The 19,098-nt window shown below is 47.2% G+C and overlaps 1 protein-coding gene across 6 annotated transcripts in view; it reads left to right on the top strand.

Annotated features, from left to right (window-relative positions):
* SBNO2 (strawberry notch homolog 2) overlaps window positions 1-13,492 on the top strand; it is a 142,927-nt gene extending 129,435 nt beyond the window's left edge. For all 6 annotated transcript variants that reach the window (XM_039319253.1, XM_039319254.1, XM_039319255.1 and 3 more), the window contains 6 exons: window positions 2,967-3,061; window positions 5,826-5,918; window positions 8,131-8,262; window positions 8,360-8,436; window positions 10,631-10,821; window positions 12,875-13,492. In XM_039319253.1, coding sequence (XP_039175187.1) covers window positions 2,967-3,061; window positions 5,826-5,918; window positions 8,131-8,262; window positions 8,360-8,436; window positions 10,631-10,821; window positions 12,875-13,476 — 1,190 coding nt within the window. In that variant the 3' untranslated portion in view covers window positions 13,477-13,492. The remainder of the gene's footprint in view (window positions 1-2,966; window positions 3,062-5,825; window positions 5,919-8,130; window positions 8,263-8,359; window positions 8,437-10,630; window positions 10,822-12,874) is intronic.
* The last annotated feature ends 5,606 nt before the right edge of the window (window positions 13,493-19,098 follow it).

Here is a 19,098-nt window from a genome sequence, read left to right as displayed (position 1 = left end):
TTGCCCAAAGAGTGGGAAACACTGTTCTAGAACGCATAACAATTGGCGGGGTCCCGCTGGATCAGGCCCAAAGATCCCAATCAGATTGGTCTTCTCCCAGGATCTAACTGGGAGCACTTAACTCTGCCTTCTACTGTGTTTTCTCAAAAATAAGATCCAACCGGAAAATAAGCCCTAGCGCAGTGGTTCTCAACCTTTTTAATGCCGCGACCCCCAACTGGTTGTAAGTCGAGGACTACTCAACTGGTGCAGCACCGTTTGCAGAATGGGACTTTTGGCGGGCTCAGCAGGGCAGAGACAGCCTGGACAATTCCTATGGGCTTTTGAAAGCCAATAGAAATAGACTCTATTCAAGAGAGTCTATTCTATTGGCTTTCAAAAGCCAATAGAATAAAAGGGAGTAGCACAGCTAAGGAAAAGGGGGGAAAAATGGCAGACTGCGTTGTTTGGCGACCCCCATGAAATGGTCGTTCGACCCCAAATGGGGTCTCGACCCACAGGTCGAGAACCACTGCCCTAGCGTGATTTTTCAGGAAGCTCGTAATATAAGCCCCATTCCAAAAAATAAGCCCCAGTTAAGATGGTCAGCCAGACGGATGCATTTAGTACCGTATTTCCCCAAATATAAGCCCTAACTGGAAAATAAGCCCTAATGGGTCTTTTGGAGCAAAAATTAATATAAGACCTGGTCTTATTTTCGGGGAAACACGATAGCTCTGCCTGCTCTTCTCCTATAGAGCAGGGCTTTTCAACCAGTGGTACGGGTACTACTTGTGGTACATTGGCACCTGGCAGGTGGTATGCGACCATCCTAGAAAAGTGATAGTGGGGGAGGGGAATGAGCTGAACCGGTGGCAGCACCACACAAACCTGAGCGAGAGATGGCTGGAGCTGCCAGGCTGTCAGGGCTCAGCAAAAGCGCCAGGATCAGTGCCGCTTTCCAGCTGATCGGCGCTTCTTTGGGGCTGTCAGGGCTCAGTGGAAGCACCAAGATCAGCAACAGGCTCCAGCTGGAGCTCGGCGCTGATCCTGGCGCTTCTGCTGAGCCCAGAAGAAGCACCAATCAGCTGGAATGTTGCAGCCTCTCCAGGGTCTTGTGGTTTACATTCAGATGCTTGGCAACTGATTCATATTTATGACGGTCACAGTGTCCCAGGGTCATGTGAAGTGATCAAAACCTGCTGCAAGCACCCAGCAGACGGGGGGGAATAAAAACCAAACACCCCCCACCCCACCCCTGCTGCCAATCCTCAACAGAAATGCTCACAACCATGAAAACCTCGGACAGGAGGAAGAGCGCTGCCGGGCGGGCAGGCACCTTGCTAGGCGACTGAGGGTACTATGACGTTGCCATATCCTAAAAGTGGTACAATGGGTGAAAAGGTTGAAGAGCCCTGCTATAGAGTATTGAAATGGATCAAGAGAATCAACCCCTAGACCAGGTGGAGGTGGGATCTTCTCATGTTCTAATCTACTAGCCACCTGTAAAATGGGATGGCCTCCTTGGGCCACCAAACCCATTGTCAGTCAGGTTTTTAAGCCCTCTCAGAAGACCAAGAGAGGGGCCAGAACTCACCTTGAGGGTCACAGTGTTCCAGTGGGAAAATGGGAACCACAATAGAGATGGATCTTCTCCTGGACCCTGCCAGCTGCAATTCCTTTCCTGGCAGGATCTGCCTTTCTGCCAGAGCAAGTGAGGTGGGCCAATCCTGTTGGGGTGAAACAGTTCCTCAAGTAACCTTCCTAGAAACCTATAGATGGTGTCAATAATGCAGGACAGTGGGATGGTCAGGGAATTATTATTACATTTCTATCCCGTCTTTATTGCTTTTATAAGTAACTCAAGGTAGTGGACATGCCTAATTCTCTCTCCTCCCCCTATTTTCCCCGCAACAACAACCCTGCAGGATGGGTTTGGCTGACAGAGAGTGATTGGTCCAGAGTCACCCAGCTGGCTTTCATGCCTAAGGCAGAACTAGAACTCCCAGTCTCCTGGTGATTGGCTCACCCAGCTGGCTTTCATGCCTAAGGCAGAACTAGAACTCCCAGTCTCCTGGTGATTGGCTCAAAGTCACCCAGCTGGCTTTCATGCCTAAGGCAGAACTAGAACTCACAGTCTCCTGGTGATTGGCTCAAAGTCATCATCTGGCTTTCATGCCCAAGGCAGAACTAGAACTCCCACTCTACTGGTGATTGGCTCAAAGTCACCCAGCTGGCTTTCATGCCCAAGGCAGAACTAGAACTCACAGTCTCCTAGTGATTGGCTCAAAGTCACCCAGCTGGCTTTCATGCCTAAAGTGGGACTAGAACTCCCAGTCTCCTGGTGATTGGCTCAAAGTCATCATCTGGCTTTCATGCCCAAGCAGAACTAGAACTCCCACTTTACTGGTGATTGGCTCAAAGTCACCCAGCTGGCTTTCATGCCCAAGGCAGAACTAGAACTCACAGTCTCCTGGTGATTGGCTCAAAGTCATCATCTGGCTTTCATGCCCAAGGCAGAACTAGAACTCCCACTTTACTGGTGATTGGCTCAAAGTCACCCAGTTGGCTTTCATGCCCAAGGCAGAACTAGAACTCACAATCTCCTGGTGATTGGCTCAAAGTCACCCAACTGGCTTTCATGCCTAAGGCAGGGACTAGAGCTCACAGTCTCCTGATTTCTTGGCTAGCACCTAGTCATTGTTATAACTCAACCTTGGCCATTCTGTGATCTTTACGCCAGTCGGCAACTTTGTAAAAGGGGTGGATCCTCCATTTTTTTTTTCATTTTGTGGCCCCGCCAACATTACACAACTACGAGACTGGGAGACGAAGGGGGAGATGCAACAGTGATCACAATGTGGGCATGTCGGGGGAAGGGGAGAGAGAAATTCGGAGAGATTTCCATCCGCATGTTTTTTCTGAGCTCCCGTCCAACCTGAGGTTATCCCCCCTACCCAATTCTCACTGCCTTCTCTGTTCCTCAGACTTGGCTCCCGGCATTGATGAAATCTACGAGGAGAGCAAAGAGGTTTTCCTAACGCCAGGCCACCCACAAGATGGCCAGGTGGTATTTTACAAGGTAAGACACTGCAAGAGGATTCATAAACCTGTCTTTGGTGGTGGTCTGCCTCTGCTTCTTCTGACTTGCCTCAGACCGGAATTTTCCTAGCCTTGCCCGGAGATGCATTGGATCTGCAATCTTCTCCATCAGTGTTTCTCAACCTTAGCAACTGCCAAAGATGAAACTTTGGCAGCTACGTGTCTCTGTGTTTCAACTTGCCTTTAGATAGTGGGAGGGGAGCTGTTACTTTGAAGTGGGTAGATGGAGAAACGAAGCTTCTTTGAATCAGCTGCCGACTGTGGGAGCCTGAACCCTTCTCAAGGGCACCAGAACAGGTGTGGCTTTGAAGTAGATGGTTCCCATAACAAAGTGGACTTGTTAATATGGATTATGTAAGGCCTTATAGTTTTGGCTGGGAAAACTATGGCTTAGTCTACGAATTGGTGTGGGAACCTCAGAGTTAGTTTTGCTTCAACATAACCACACAAGAAAACGTAAGATTTTCAGAAACGGAATTACTTGCTGGAGTCTTACTCGAATTCTTGAGTTGGATGTTGACAGCGACTCTTAAGATGTGTGGACTTCAACTCCCAGAATTCTGGGAGTTGACGTGCACACATCTTAGAGTTGCTAAGGTTGAGAAACACTGTTCTACATAGAAATCTTATGTACTGGAACTAAGGATAGAATCAAGATCAGGTGAAGTGTTAACACCACTTTACAATGCCTTGGGAAGGCCACACTTGGCATACTGCATCCAGCTTTGGTCACCACGATGTAAAAAAGATGTTGAGACTCTAGAAAGAGTACAGAGAAGAGCAACAAAGATGATTAGGGGACTGGAGGCTAAAACATGTGAGGAACAGTTGCTGGAATTGGGTATGTCTAGTATAATGAAGAGAAGGACCAGGGGTGACATGATCTCAGGGGTTGCCACAAAGAAGAGGGGGACAAGCTATTCTCCAAAGCACCTGAAGGCAGGACAAGAAGCAACGGATGGAAACTAAGCAAGGAGAGAAGCAACCTAGAACTAAAGAGAAATTTCCTGACAGTTAGAACAATTAACCAGTGGAACAATCTGCCTCCAGAAGCGGTGAATGCTCCAACACTGGAAGTTTTTAAGAAGAGACTGGACAGCCATTTGTCTGAAATGGTATAGGGCAGTGGTTCTCAACCTTTTTAATGCCGCGACCCCCAACCGGTCGTAAGTTGAGGACTACTCAACTGGTGCAGCACCGTTTGCAGAATGGGACTTTTGGCGGGCTCAGCAGGGCAGAGACAGCTTGGACAATTCCTATTGGCTTTTGAAAGCCAATAGAATTAGACTCCATTCAAGAGAGTCTATTCTATTGGCTTTCCAAAGCCAATAGAATAAAAGGGAGTAGCACAGCTAAGGAAAAGGGGGGGAAAAAAGGCGGACTGCGTTGTTTGGCGACCCCCGTGAAGTGGTTGTTCGACCCCAAATGGGGTCCCGACCCACAGGTTGAGAACCACTGGTATAGGGTTTTCTGCCTGAGCAGGGGGTTGGACTAGATGACCTCCAAGGTCCCTTCCAACATCATCATCATCATTACTCCTACTACTACTACTTTCAGTAAGTGGCAAAATATTTTGAACTTCATAGATCTCTCATAACTGTTCTAAACTTTCTTGGCAATCATCTGACCCTGGGACGCTGCAACTATTGTAATTACAGGCTGGTTGCCAAGCGCCCGAATTTTGATCATATGACTGGGGGGGAGGGGCGCCGCCATGGTTGTAAGTGTGATGACAAGTCATAAGTCATTTTTTTCCAGTGCCGTTGTAATTTTGCTAAGCTAATGGTCACAAATCATCAAAGACTACCTGTACTCAAACAGCTTCTTTGCTCACCCCAAAGGTGCTTTTTCCAGGAGGCAATGGAAGGATTTATATTCCTTGCATATATAAGGAATAATAAACCCATTCCCCACCATCCAGTCAGAGCTGAAGAAACTTCTTGAATTGTCCTGGTGGACAATCATTTAAATATGAGCCAGCCGTGTGCTGCAGCTGCGAAAAAGGCCAACACAGTGCTAGGCTGCATTAACAGAGGGATAGAGTCAAGAGCAGGTGAACTGTTAATACCACTTTACAATGCCTTGGGAAGGCCACACTTGGAATACTGCATCCAGTTATGGTCACCACGATGTAAAAAAGATGTTGAGACTCTAGAAAGAGTGCAGAGAAGAGCAACAAAGATGATTAGGGGACTGGAGGCTAAAGCATATAAGGAATGGTTGCTGGAATTGGGTATGTCTAGTTTAATGAAGAGAAGGACGAGGGGGGACATGATAGCAGTCTTCCAATATCTCAGGGGCTGCCCCAAAGAAGAGGGAGTCAAGCTATTTTCCAAAGCCCCTGAAGGCAGGACAAGAAGCAACGGATGGAAACTGACCAAGGAGAGAAGCAACCTGGAACTAAGGAGAAACTTTCTGACAGTTAGAACAATTAACCAGTGGAACAACTTGCCTCCAGGAGCTGTGAATGCTCCAACACTGAAAGTTTTTAAGAAGAGACCGGACAGCCATTTGTCCATAGGGTTTCCTGCCTGAGCAGAGGGTTGGACTAGATGACCTCCAAGGTCCCTTCCATCTTTTTTATTTTGATGATGATGATGGTGCAGCAGCGAAACATCTTCAAGGGAAAAACAAGAAAGTCCAGTTGCCTCTTGAAAAAAGCACCTTTGGGATAACTATGACTTGGATGGCTGAGAATCTCCGTAGACATTTAGCTTCTTTGCTTATTTCTGTCCCACCTTTAGATTAGCGTGGACAGAGGGTTGAAGTGGGAGGAGGTCTATGAGAAGTCGCTTCACCTGACGGGCCCTAATGATGGGTTCTACCTGTCCCACAAGGTAAGAAAACTTGGTGGGAATGGAGTGGTGGTGGTGGGGGTTTGATGGAAATTTGGGGGTGATAAAAGTTTTTCCACAAGGGGAGAGGTTGGCAAGCATCTTCATCGGAAGTGAAAATCATCCTTTTTAGTTATTCTGCTAAAGGGCTTTGAGGAGGTGGAGGAGATTATTCTGGCAAATATTCGGTTCAATTCAAATTCATTCATTCGTTCATTCAGCCGCCAGCAGTTCCGTTTGCATCATCAGCAGCTCACAACTGTTTACTCCCAGTCCAGGTTCTCTTGTAAGGGAACTAAGGCAGAAATAGATTACACGGTGTCCATCATATGCTTTGAAGTACAGTTTCCAGAATCCTTGGTTCTAACTGGCTGAAATTGATGGCTCAAACTTTTGGAGTAGATGGAGCTTGCCTCTTCCTCAGCAGATGGAGGGGACTTGGTGCAAAACAAATATATCATAAAACAAGACTATAACAAGCATCAAAAATGCAGCAAAAGTTGTTTAAAACTTTCTTAGATCCAGTTTGTTCTAATGGTCTAGCCCCACCCAGACCAGAAAGGGAAATCATGAGTTCAAGTCTCACCTTAGACATGAAAGCTTACCGGGTGACGTTGGGCCAATCACCAGGAGACTATGTTCTAGTCCTACCTTAGGCGTGAAAGCTTACTGGGTGACGTTGGGCCAATCACCAGGAGACTGTGAGTTCTAATCCTGCCTTACGTATGAAAGCTCACTGGGTGACGTTGGGCCAATCACCAGGAGACTGTGTGTTCTAGACCTGCCTTAGGCATGAAAGCTTACTGGGTGACGTTGGACCAATCAGCAGGAGATTGTTCTAATCCCGCCTTAGGCATGAAACTCACTGGACCAGTCTCTCTTTCTCAGTGCAACGCACCTCACAGCCTTGTTGTTGTGAGGAAAAAAGGAGGAGGAAAATTTGTTGGATGTGTTCGTTGGCTTGAGTTATTTGTAAAAATAATAAAAAGTGGGATACAAATAAATAAAATAAACAAAAAGTTGCTCCAACAGCAGAGAATATATAGAACTCAAGGTTGAGCTGTTGGGTTCTTGGTGTTATTTGACTTTGGTTGTTTTCCTGCAGATGTTTCATGACCAGCCTAGGTAATACCATCATTGGGAGAGAGAGTGGGGTTTCCTTTCTCCCTTGCACTGGTTGTGTTATTAAGCACCCAACAAACTCTGTTCCTTGACCCTGCCCATCGCCAAGAGCTGTACTCTATCGGGGGCAAGCAGTCAGAACCACTGGTGAATAGCCTCAGCCAGAAGTTTTATTGTTAGTCACCTACGTTACAAGAATTTCGCCAGACAATCCTATCTCTTGGGAACAGTCAGATGAGACTGTCAGCACTGCTAACATTGGATGTTCTTGCTTTGACAAAATATGAAGAGGCAGCCACTCTCTGTATAAGCCAGTGTTTCTTAACCTTGACAATTTTAAGGCATGTGGACTTCAACTCCCAGAATTCCACAGCCAGCAAAGCTTGAAGTCCACATGCCTTAAAATTGTCGAGGTTGAGAAACACTGGTATAAGCTGTGTGGTTTTTTTAGAGTTAAATTAGATGATGCTGGAGGGGAGGAGAAACAATATGTGTGGGGATTAGTTAAGATAAGAATCCACAGGTTACAGAAGGGAAGGGAAACTTTGTCCTTCAAACTGATTGGAGAACGTGATTTATGACTGCAAATGAGAGGAAGGAAATATGCTGGAATATTATGTGCTCAGGGGAGGGGAATTCAGATCTTGGCCTCCACCATGCTGTGGAGGAATTGTTTCAGGATTAAAGACTTTTTAAGATAAACAATGCCTGGAAGTTCTTTGAAGTGTTTTTAGTCGGAAGCATGACAGAGACTTCAGGAATTATGGGGAAGGTCAAGCCCATGCCATTTTCTGCAGCGCAAGGATTCTAAGCTTGACCCCCTCTTAACACCTCCCTCCACTCTCGCTGGAGATTCCACCACAAACTCGCTGTTCCAGTTACTTTGGATTGTGTGGTGATTCCGCTTCGCAATTACTCTCAGTTACCTGTTACCTGATCAGTGTCAATTTTTTTAAGGATCTTATTGTCTACAGGTTGAGCTCATTCACCCGAGTGTGACTCCAGGTCCCTAATCTGCACTACCTTGTTTTGTGGAGCTCCACTCTCTCTCCCCTACCCCCTAAACTAACTACAGGCCCTGTGCTCCCTGCAGGTCCGAGGCAACAAATACATTTGCCTCTTAGCGGAACAGACCCGTGGGAAATACTTCACCCTCTACAAGCCGAACATCGGGAAGCAGAGCCAGCTGGAGGCCATGGACAGCCTTTTTAAGAAGTACCAGCCGGTAAGGCCCAGCCTGCAGCCGTGGGGGTTTGACTGCAGATCCAGCTTTTCTCCTCTGCCTTTCCTTGACGGTTCCTTCTTGCTGGTCTTTCACGCAGGTGTCGCCAGGAGACGCTCAGCCCCACTGGGAGAGCAGTTACGATTTCTCCCTGAAACACTGCAACCACGCGGTATGGTAAGTCACCTTCCAGTGCTGCTCCAGACACAGAAGCATTGAGAAAGCAGAAGGCATTTCTGGTTTCTGAGAGAGACAACGAAGAAGACGCGCATAAGTGCATGTTGCTAGATTGCTACACGGGGGTGGATGCCCTTCTGATGAGGGTGTTGACAGAGTCGTATTTTTTACAGATATTCCTCAATTTCTGACCCTTTACTTAATAACCGTTCAAGATTAACAATACTTCTGAAAAGGGTGACTTAGACCGCCAGTATCCCTGCGGTCCCATGACCAAAATAGGCTGCTTGGAAACTGGATATGCAGAAACTCCTCACATTATGACAGTAACGGAGCCTGCCCATGACTGTGGGAAGTTGAGATAAACACGTCATTGATGACCCCCTCCATCCCTCCTTTCCCCGATGCATTCATTAACCGAATACGTGGATTGTTAAGGGTGCATGGGGAGCCTCCGGGATGTGTGCTTTGGGCTTCCCAAGGCCTCTCTCCATCCCAGTGGTGGCGAACCTATGGCACGCGTGCCAGAGGCGGCACTCAGAGCCTTCTCGGTGGGCACGCGCACCATGCCCCAGAGATGGCAACCATTCCTCTTCAACCAGCTGCCCCCTAACTCGCTGAGGTCCCACGTGGCCAGATGCATCCCAGCATGGCTGGTTTCCCTCCCCCTCGTCCCATCCCTCCTGGCCTCGCATGCTCTCCTTTTCCCAGGCACGACCCACTGCATCACCTCCTCAGCTGTCGGCCGGCTGCCCAGCTCAGAGGTGGTTTTTCTGAACTGCTGGCGGTGGGCTGTGGAGCCACAGAGTGCGCCAGTTGAGGGGCCAGCAGGCTGTGGCTGCTGACGGACACTGTCGGCCCTCATGCACTCACTGGCCTCTTGTGCGGGGACCGATGGTGTCAGGCAGCAACCGCCACAGCCCCTGCCTCACAGCCCCCCGCAGGATGAGCCTCCTGCCCACTGCCCCACCCACCAGAGACCACCTGGATTTCCCCCAACCCTGCCCGGCCCTCACAGGCATCCCTCCCCACGAGCAACATTGAGGTGACCACGCCCACCTTGGCCACACCCACCCAGTCTGCCATGACCACCACAGCCACGCCCACCCAGTGGGCCATGCCCACCTGGCACTTGGCGATACATAAGTGGGTTTTGGGTTGCAGTTTGGGCACTCGGTCTCTGAAAGGTTCACCATCACTGCTCCATCCCCTGAGGTAACCCACACTCCAATTCCCACCCTTTGGGGGTCCCCTCAGCCACTTCGGCCTCCTCTGCCCCTCACAACCGCTCACTTACGTTGCGAAGATCTGCAGAGCTCGAGAGGTGAAGGAAGGGAAGGCGAGCAGGCCTTCCTTGCTTGGCCACCTGGAAGAAAGCGGCGTCTTTTTTTGGTCCAGCCACCTGTGCAGCCTAGCGGCATGATGAGGGAGGGAAGGGTTAAAAGGGGAAGCAGCCTAGAATCCTTGCATAGCCACAAGTGAACTCCATGAGTGCTGTTGACGCTTTTCTAACTCTAAACAGGTGTCAACTGTGAGTTGAGAAGATTCTTTTTTTTTTTTTTTGAAAAAAAATTTATTTCAATTTTCAATACATATAATACTTCAATACATTATATAAAAAGAATAAAAAAGAAAAATACCTTTAAAATAAGACCTTAGGTGTCACTCGTCTATCTCCTCCCGACTGCATCCACCCTCTCAACCTTCCTTCCTTACTTCCCTACTCCCTCTCTCCTCTCAACTCCTCTCTCCCCTCATCCCTTCCTCCCATCCAACTTCCTTCCATCCCTTCCTCCTCCCCTCTTATCCCTCTTCGGATACAATTCACGGGAAATACCCGAGCGGCACCTCTCTCTAAATTACTCTATCTATTTTATACATTCATATTTCTATATATCTAATCTACTTAATCCCACCCATCCCCTCCTGCCCTACCCCCCCGCCCCCGCTTCCCGGAGCAAAATACAGGGTTATTGTAAACAAAACAAACACAATCTATAACTTTTAAAACAAAAAATGTGAGGAGATTTTTGTGCAAAGGCTATAGCCACACCTCGGTTTAATTTAATTTAACCTTCAGGTGTGGACCTGGCCTTTTCCGCCTGACAAGTGTGTGTTTTCTTTCTTGTGCTCCTCTTCTTCATTTTCTTCCCCCCTCCCCTCCCCAACCCTCCCTATTAACGAATGCCCACAGGAACAGGAACTGCAAGGTTGTCCAGGAGGGAAAGGAATGTTTCCAAGGAACACGTTTACGCCACTATTACATGCTCTGCGGGGCCCTCTTGCGGGTCTGGACCAAAATCGCTGGCATCATGGCTAATATCACCAACACCAGCTATCTGCAGATCGTCCGCCTCAAGACCAAAGAGAAGAAGAAGCAAGTTGGTGAGTGGCAAACTCAAGCTGTTCTCCTAAGGCCGTGGAAACCTGGTGGCAGACGTTGGGGAAGCAGAGAAAGAGATGGGAAAGAGAGCAGCCATAAATACCAAACAAAAAACAAAAAAACAACCCCCATGAGCTCAACTCATAGCCAGCCACTCAGCTGAGCCAGAGCGTTCCAAGGTATTCAAAGAATCTCTGCCATTAGTAACATCAACAGAGGGAGAGAATCAAGATCACGTGAAGTATTAATACCACTTTACAAGGCCTTGGTAAGGCCACACTTGGAATACTGCATCCAGTTTTGGTCACCACGATGTAAAAAAGATGCTGAGACTCTAGAAAGAGTGCAGAGAAGAGCAACAAAGATGATTAGGGGACTGGAGGCTAAAGCATATAAGGAACGGTTGCTGGAATTGGGGATGTCTAGTTTAATGAAGAGAAGGACGAGTAGGGACAGGATAGCAGCGTTCCAGTATCTCAGGGGCTGCCCCAAAGAAGAGGGAGTCAAGCTATTCTCCAAAGCATCTGAGGGCAGGACAAGAAGCAACGGATGGAAACTAATCAAGGAGAGAAGCAACCTACAACTAAGGAGAAACTTCCTGACAGTTAGAACAATTAACCAGTGGAACAACCTGCCTCCAGAAGCGGTGAATTCTCTAACACTGGAGGATTTTAAGGAGAGACTGGACAGCCATTTGTCTGAAATGGTATAGGGTTTCCTGCCTGAGCAGGGGGTTGGACTAGATGACCTCCAAGGTCCCTTCCAACTTATTATTATTATTATTATTAACATAAATGTGACAGTTTCCAAAATTCTGCAATTCCCCCAGAGGAACACTCACGTTCCTATCCAGACGTGTAAATAGTTCCGTATATTCCGGCGTATAAGACGACTGGGCGTATAAGATGACCCCCAACTTTTGAGATTTTCAGGCTTTAGAAAGTCATCTTATACGCCAGAAAATACAGTACAATATTGAATTTCTGTTTATAGATGAGCACAATAGGAGCTCCATTCCTTTGCTGCTAGAAAGCTGTTAGTGCTTATTTCTGTAAAAAAATAGGGCTGGCCACTAGGGGGCAGATTGGTTTTAAATTCAGACAACAGCTACCGTATATTCCTGCGTATAAGACGACCCCTGACTTTTGAGAAGATTTTCAGGCTTTAGAAAGTCGTCTTATACACCGGAAAATACAGTACAATATTGAATTTCTGTTTATAGATGAGCACAATAGGAGCTCCATTCCTTTGCTGCTAGAAAGCTGTTAGTGCTTATTTCTGTAAAAAAATAGGGCTGGCCACTAGGGGGCAGATTGGTTTTAAATTCAGACAACAGCTACCGTATATTCCTGCGTATAAGACGACCCCTGACTTTTGAGAAGATTTTCAGGCTTTAGAAAGTCGTCTTATACACCGGAAAATACAGTACAATATTGAATTTCTGTTTATAGATGAGCACAATAGGAGCTCCATTCCTTTGCTGCTAGAAAGCTGTTAGTGCTTATTTCTGTAAAAAAATAGGGCTGGCCACTAGGGGGCAGATTGGTTTTAAATTCAGACAACAGCTACCGTATATTCCTGCGTATAAGACGACCCCTGACTTTTGAGAAGATTTTCAGGCTTTAGAAAGTCGTCTTATACACCGGAAAATACAGTACTTTTTGAGGGGGGGGATAACTTTTATTAAGGATTTTGATTGCAGTACAGGTAGTCTTCCACGTACAAGAGTTTGTTTAGTGCAGGGGTCTCCAAACTTGGCAACTTTAAGACTTGTGGACTTCAACTCCCAGAATTCCTCAGCCAGCCAGGGTTGTAAATCGAGGAGTTAACCTGTACTTAGTGTTTTCCCATGTTCTCCCCTCGTTCCTCGCTGACCACCTCGCTTCCCTTCCTTTCTCTGTAACCCAGATACCGGGAGTCTCAGCCTCCTGTCACGGTCCCAGGAGTCTAAGCCACGGTTATGCCCTCTGGTTGGGGCCTCCGGAGGGAGGGCGAGTGGGGTTTGAGAGTCTCGCCTTCTTCCGAAAGCTTGCTACGTTTTTCTCTCTTCTGCAGGGATCAAGATCCCGGAGAATTGCGTCCACCAGGTGCTGAAGGAGTTGAAGCAGATGGACGAGAACATCAAACAGAAACAGAAGCAGATGCAGGCCCTGTTGGCCCCCATGATGCCCAGCCAGCCCTACCCACAGCTCATCCCACCGCTGGACCTCAGCCAGTCCGCAGGATTTATCCCTGCCCAGCACCCTTCCTTGCCGCAGGACGAGGTCTGGGATCTGACCGACAGCCCGCCCGGGGAAAGTCTTTCTGACTTCTGGACAGACCCATCTCCTCCGCCGCCTCCTCCCCCGCCTGCGCTGCTCCCATCGCTCCCCGCTGCCCCCTCCCAGTTCGGCTTCCACGCGCCCTACGACACGGCAGCGCTGGTGGGCGGCCTGGCGCTCAGCGGCTCCCCCTCCCAGCACGAACCTTTGCCCCCGACGCCGGCCCTCCCACTCCCCCTGGCGGACAGCTTCTCCCCGGCCAGCCTGAACTTCCGCGAACTCTGGGAGGAGATGATGCTGAACCCCCACGGTTTGGGGGGCGAGAGCAGCGAGCAGGAGCGCCAGAGCGTCATCCAGTTCAGCGGACCCCTCTCCAACCTCTACGACGCCAGCTGAGTTGGGGGGGGGGGAAGAGAGGCTCTTTTTTTACACTGGGCCGGGAAGGCGGGGGGGGGGGGGTTGTTTTTAATCCTGGTTGGAACGGACCACTTCCAAAGGGGTGGGCGGAGGGAACTCTCCTTAACAGAAGCAAAGTTTTATTTATATATAATATACAGTCAAGCCTGTATTAATTTTTGATATGCCTGTACAGAGAGAGAGAGCTGTACAAAGTGGACTTGTGGGAGAGGATAAGAGGGAAGGGTAATAACGCCGAAATACCGGGGGGGGGGGGAAATCGGGCACTTTAAAAAAAAATAATAATGGCTGCTTGCCAGCTTCTTCATCCGCCTGCCGCTTCTCAGCACCAAGCTTGTCTTTCTGGGCTACCCAACCCAAAAAAACTACTGAGTCTGGAAAATGAGAATCGTAGAAAGAACGTATGAATACAGGTAGTCCTCGACTTAGTGGCCGTTCGAAGTTACGACGGCCCTGAAAAAAATGACTTATGACTCTTTTTCAAACTTAACGCCGTTGCAGCATCCCCAGGGTCACGTGATCAGAATCCAGATGCTTGGCAACTGACTCACACTTATGACGGTTACAGCATCCCCGGGGTCACGTGATCCCCTTTTGCGACCTTCTGACAAGCAAAGTCCATGGGGAAGCCAGATTCACTTAACAACCGTGTGACTAACTCAACAACTGCACTGATTCACTTAACAACAGAAGCAAGAAAGGTTGAAAACGGGGGCAAAACTCACTTAAAAATGTCTCGTTTAGCCACATAAATTTTAAATTGAGTTGTGCTCGTAAGTCGAGGACTATCTGTATATATGTATATGTGTGTGTGTGTACATACATGTATACATCCTCTGTATACACACACACATACACAGATATAGATACCCACACAGGTTTGTCAAAAGAAGGTCCAAGTCAAGTGACAGTCCAAAGGAGGGAGGGAAAAACTTTCTCAAAATCCCTGGTTTTATTTTTTGCACAAATGGAGAACATTGCACAATCGGGTTATCTGTAGATTCTCAGCCGCAGGCAGTCCTTGACTTAACGACCATTCGTTTAGCGATGCTTTGAAGTTATGAGACTGCTAAAATAAAAACCCCAAGCCATCCTCGCATTCAACGACCGTCGCAGGGTCCCTTCGGTCACGTGTTTGCGATTCGGGCGCCGGGCCACCGGCACATACTTACAACGCTGCCACGTGTTATAACCTGAGTAGCCAACTTCCAACAAGCACGGGTCAATGGGGGAAGCTGGACTCGCTTAACGACCCCAGCAAAAAGGGTTGTAAAATCAGGGGTGACTCACTTCATGACCTCTGTGCTTAGGGATGGGCATTCCGGACCTGATCGTGGTCGTAAGTCAAGGACTGCTTTACTGGTCTGCGGGCTGATGGACCTTGAAAGCTTGTGATTCTCCCTCCAAAAAAACCAACCAGTTTTTAATGCGCAGTGTATTGTGGGAGGCAAAGTTTTTATAAACCAAATCTGGAGCTGAGGGACACTGTGGCCTTCCTCCTCTCCTTTTCCCATGCGCCTCTTCCTGCAGTCCTAACGTTTTGGGTTTCGAAGGCAGAGCTGGAGAGAGAGAGAGTGTGCTTTCTGCATTTTTGTGTAGCCCCTTTTAAAAATGCCTTTGGTTTTTATTAAAAGCAGGCTGTCAGGATGTCAGAATCACAGAGCTTAACGCTGAGCCCTTAAGCCAGTGGTTCTCAACCTTTTTAATGCCGCGACCCCCCAACCGGTCATAAGTCGAGGACTACTCAACTGGTGCAGCACCGTTTGCAGAATGGGACTTTTGGCAGGCTCAGCAGGGCAGAGACAGCCTGAACAATTCCTATTGGCTTTTGAAAGCCAATAGAATTAGACTCTATTCAAGAGAGTCTATTCTATTGGCTTTCAAAAGCCAATAGAATAAGAGGGAGTAGCACAGCTAAGGAAAGGGGGAAAAAAATGGCGGACTGCGTTGTTTGGCGACCCCCCGTGAAATGGTCATTCGACCCCAAATGGGGGGGACCCACAGGTTGAGAACCACTGCCTTAAGCAAAGGAAGGATCAGCTGCGGTTTTAATAAGCCCAATTTGGAAATGGCGATTGTTAGCCAGAAAAAAAGGAGATTGCGAAACACTCTGAAATTCAGCTCAAGTACAGGATTTCCATTTTCCTTCTGGTTACACAGGTAGTCCTCAACTTAACAACCGTTCGTTTAGTGACTGTTTGAAGTTACAACCGCTCTGAAAAAAGTGGCTTAGGACCGTTTTTCATGCTTCTCCCCACCGCAGCATCCCTGTGCTCACGGCGATCAGATTTCAGCTGATTGGCAACTGGCTCTATTTATGACCGTTCCGGTGTCTGGGAATTATGTGATCTCCTTTTGCAACCTCTTGACCAGCAAAGTCAGTGTGGAAGCCAGATTCACTTAACAACCGTGTTACTTAACAACTGCAGTGATTCATTTAACAATTGGGGCAAGAAAGAACGTAAAAAGGAGCAAAACTTGCCCGGCCACTATTCTTGCTCAGTTTTGGTCGTAAGCCGAGGACCACAATTATACTCTTCTCCTTTCCCTGGTAAGTTTCAGGAAACTATGGGCTAAGTTTCCACTCCTCTCCATTTGCTCTTGAGTATTTTTTTTTTTTAAGGAACCCTCTGAGCTTCTTTGCTTTTTTGATCCATGGCAACTGAAGGTACTTTGATTCTTAATCTCTTTGCTTTCAGCCTTTCTGTGTTTTGTTTTGTTTTTAAATTCTTCCCCTTTGCGGAGTTGCTCAAGAGGGGAGGGCAGGCCGAATCTCCTGGCTTTCAGCCTCATCTTACGAAGGCAGGAAAACCAGTAGGTAGGCAGAGGTGGGATCAGTCTAGGTTGGCCAGGTTAGCTATATGGTTAAGCCAGCTTCCTCCCCTCCCTTTGCCCCCCCCAATTTCAAAATTCAGGGTGTCTCATTGCAAAAGTTGCTATCTCCAAAGAGATTCCTTATGTCCTATACAAAAGATAGATAGATAGATAGATAGATAGATAGATAGATAGATAGATAGATAGATAGATAGATAGATATAGATATAGATATAGATATAGATATAGGTCTTTGGTTATTCGGGTTTTCTCCCACGTAAAATTGGAAGTGTCTTGGCAACATTTCGACGAAGTCTCATTCGTCATCTTCAGGCTGGTGCTTTCGGCTTCGTGCTTCTAGGAGGAATTTGCTGCTAGAAGCACGAAGCCGAAAGCACTAGCCTGAAGATGATGAATGAGATTTCGTCGAAACGTCGCCAAGACACTTCCAATTTTAAGTGGGAGAAAACCCGAATAACCAAAGACCTACATACAAACACCCTCCTGGGTCCGGAGTAAGCAATTACGGCTGCTTTTTAATGCCCTGTGGACTTCAGCTCTCAGAATTCCTGGCGGACTGCGTTGTTTGGCGACCCCCGTGAAATGGTCGTTCGACCCCAAATGGGGTCCCGACCCACAGGTTGAGAACCGCTGGTTTAGATCTTTACTCGTTTTAGCTTTTTAGTCCTTTACGACTTATTTTCACTTGGAAAATAATAGGGAGGAGCGGAGCGGTGGGATGCAAAAACCAGAAAACTATGCAAAAAAACGCTGAGAGCAGAGGGTCTATCCTGCTTTGAATCTTCTGAACTAAATAAACCTCCCCCCCCCAGTTAGTTTTAAAATGTTAATAGCCATAATAAACCCAGTTAGTTCGATGGGAGGGGGCCTGCTGGCCTGCAGGCAGGAAGGGAACTTTTCAAAAAACCTTACGACTCAGGAAAAATGTAAAGGTGTTTGAGTGCCTCCCCATCCTCTTGCTACCCCACCTCAAGTGATGCTTGCTTTGCGATCTTCGGAATGCCAGGTGGTTCTTTCACATTCAGTTCAGAAGAAAAAAAACACAATTTTTCTTCTGCTCTCTCGGGAAAGTGGCTAATAAGGCTGAGGAACCCCCCCCCCCCCAGGACATCCAGCCCCCTTTTCTCCATTTTCTTCAGGAAGAAAAAAAAAAAGATGACGTCATAGCTACTTTTTGACTAAATTATTATGTTGTTTGTTCTATTGATTGTATTTTGTAAAAAGGGGGGGAAACCCCTCTTTTCTTCCTCTCCCGTGGCACTTTTTAACCGACTTCAATGACTCCTAGTTTTGTTTTTCCTATGCATATTTATAATGAATTGAAAAAAAAATGTATATATGTAAAGAGTGGGGGAGGATTCTTTCCTTTTCCCCCCTCCCCGTCAAGCAATGTGCCTTTTGACTAATGATTTCAGGATTTTGTACTTGTATCAGAAGGATTAAAATATTGGCATTTCAGTTGAATGAAGGAAGAAATGAAAGATTTGTGTATGTACATGCGTGGCATGGAAGGACGGGGGAGGGGGAAGGAAGGAAGAATAGCAGGGAGGGAGGAAGAAAAAAGGATTGGAAGAGGAATGAGGAGGGATGGAGGAGAGAAAGGAGACGAAGAGGAGGAAGGCAAGAAGGAATGAGGGAGGAAAGAAGAAAGGAAGAATAGAAGGGAAGGAGGAAGGGAGGAAAGAGGTAGGGTTACCTGCCTGAGCAGGGGGTTGGACTTGATGACCTCCAAGGTCCCTTCCAACATTATTATTATTATTATTATTATTATTATTATTATTATTATTATGGAAGAGGGCAAGGCAAGAAAGAAAGAAAGAAAGAAAGAAAGAAAAGAAAAAGAAAGAAAGAAAGAAAGAAAGAAAGAAAGAAAGAAAGAAAGAAAGAAAGAAAGAAAGAAAGAAAGAAGTGGTTAAAGAGAGATTCAACCTAAAATTAAGGAGAAATTTTCTGACAGGACAATTAAGCAATGGAATAACTTGCCTTCTGGACTTGTGGGGACTCCATCCCTGGGGGTTTTCAAGATACACTGGACAGCTATTTGACTGGGTTGGTGCAAGGTCTCCTGTCTTGGGCAGGGGATTGGACTAGATGACCTCTCGAGCCCTACAGTCCTATATTCTATGATACGTAGTTTTCAGCCAGCTCACGTTCAGATATGGGAGACCTTCCTTGCACACAGAAGCAGAGCCGTCAAAATATTGGTATGCTTAAGAGTTTCTCAATCGATTCCTTTTTTTTTTTTTTTAGCGGCAGAGGTAATCCTCGATTTACAACTATTTGTTTTAGGACAATTTTGCCAAAAACTGGCATTTACTTCCCGCTTTTAGGAACACCGCTTAACCGTGGCATTCGTGTTAACAGGACTACCTGTTACTTCCTGAACTGGAAAAAAAAAGAGGGGAATGCCTTAAGCAGCTCAAAAAATAATAGTAATGGAAATTTGCCTGCAGTTCTACTTAGCCAAGCCAAGCCCAGCCCTTTGATTCTTGATTCAGATCCAAGATTGGATTGATGGATTGAGTTCAGCCACAGTCCAAAGTCCGTCATGCTGCTGGCTCTGCAGAAGACGCCTTTATGAAAAGGCCCCGTGAGCAAAGACAAGACTTTCTAGCTCAGGGGTTGGGAACTATTGGCCCTTTTATGACTTGTGGACTTCAACTCCCAGAATTCCTGAGCCAGTCATGCTGGCTCAGGAATTCTGAGAGTTGAAGTCCACGAGTCATAAAAGAGCCAAGGTTGCCTACCCCTGGGCTAGGAAATCCA

This window comes from Crotalus tigris, unplaced genomic scaffold (assembly GCF_016545835.1).
Source record: "Crotalus tigris isolate CLP2741 ecotype Arizona unplaced genomic scaffold, ASM1654583v1 scf7180000022970.308977840:1548163, whole genome shotgun sequence".
Lineage (NCBI taxonomy): Eukaryota > Metazoa > Chordata > Lepidosauria > Squamata > Viperidae > Crotalus > Crotalus tigris.
Note: the sequence above shows the minus strand (reverse complement) of the source record. Positions and strands in the feature narration are given on the sequence as shown.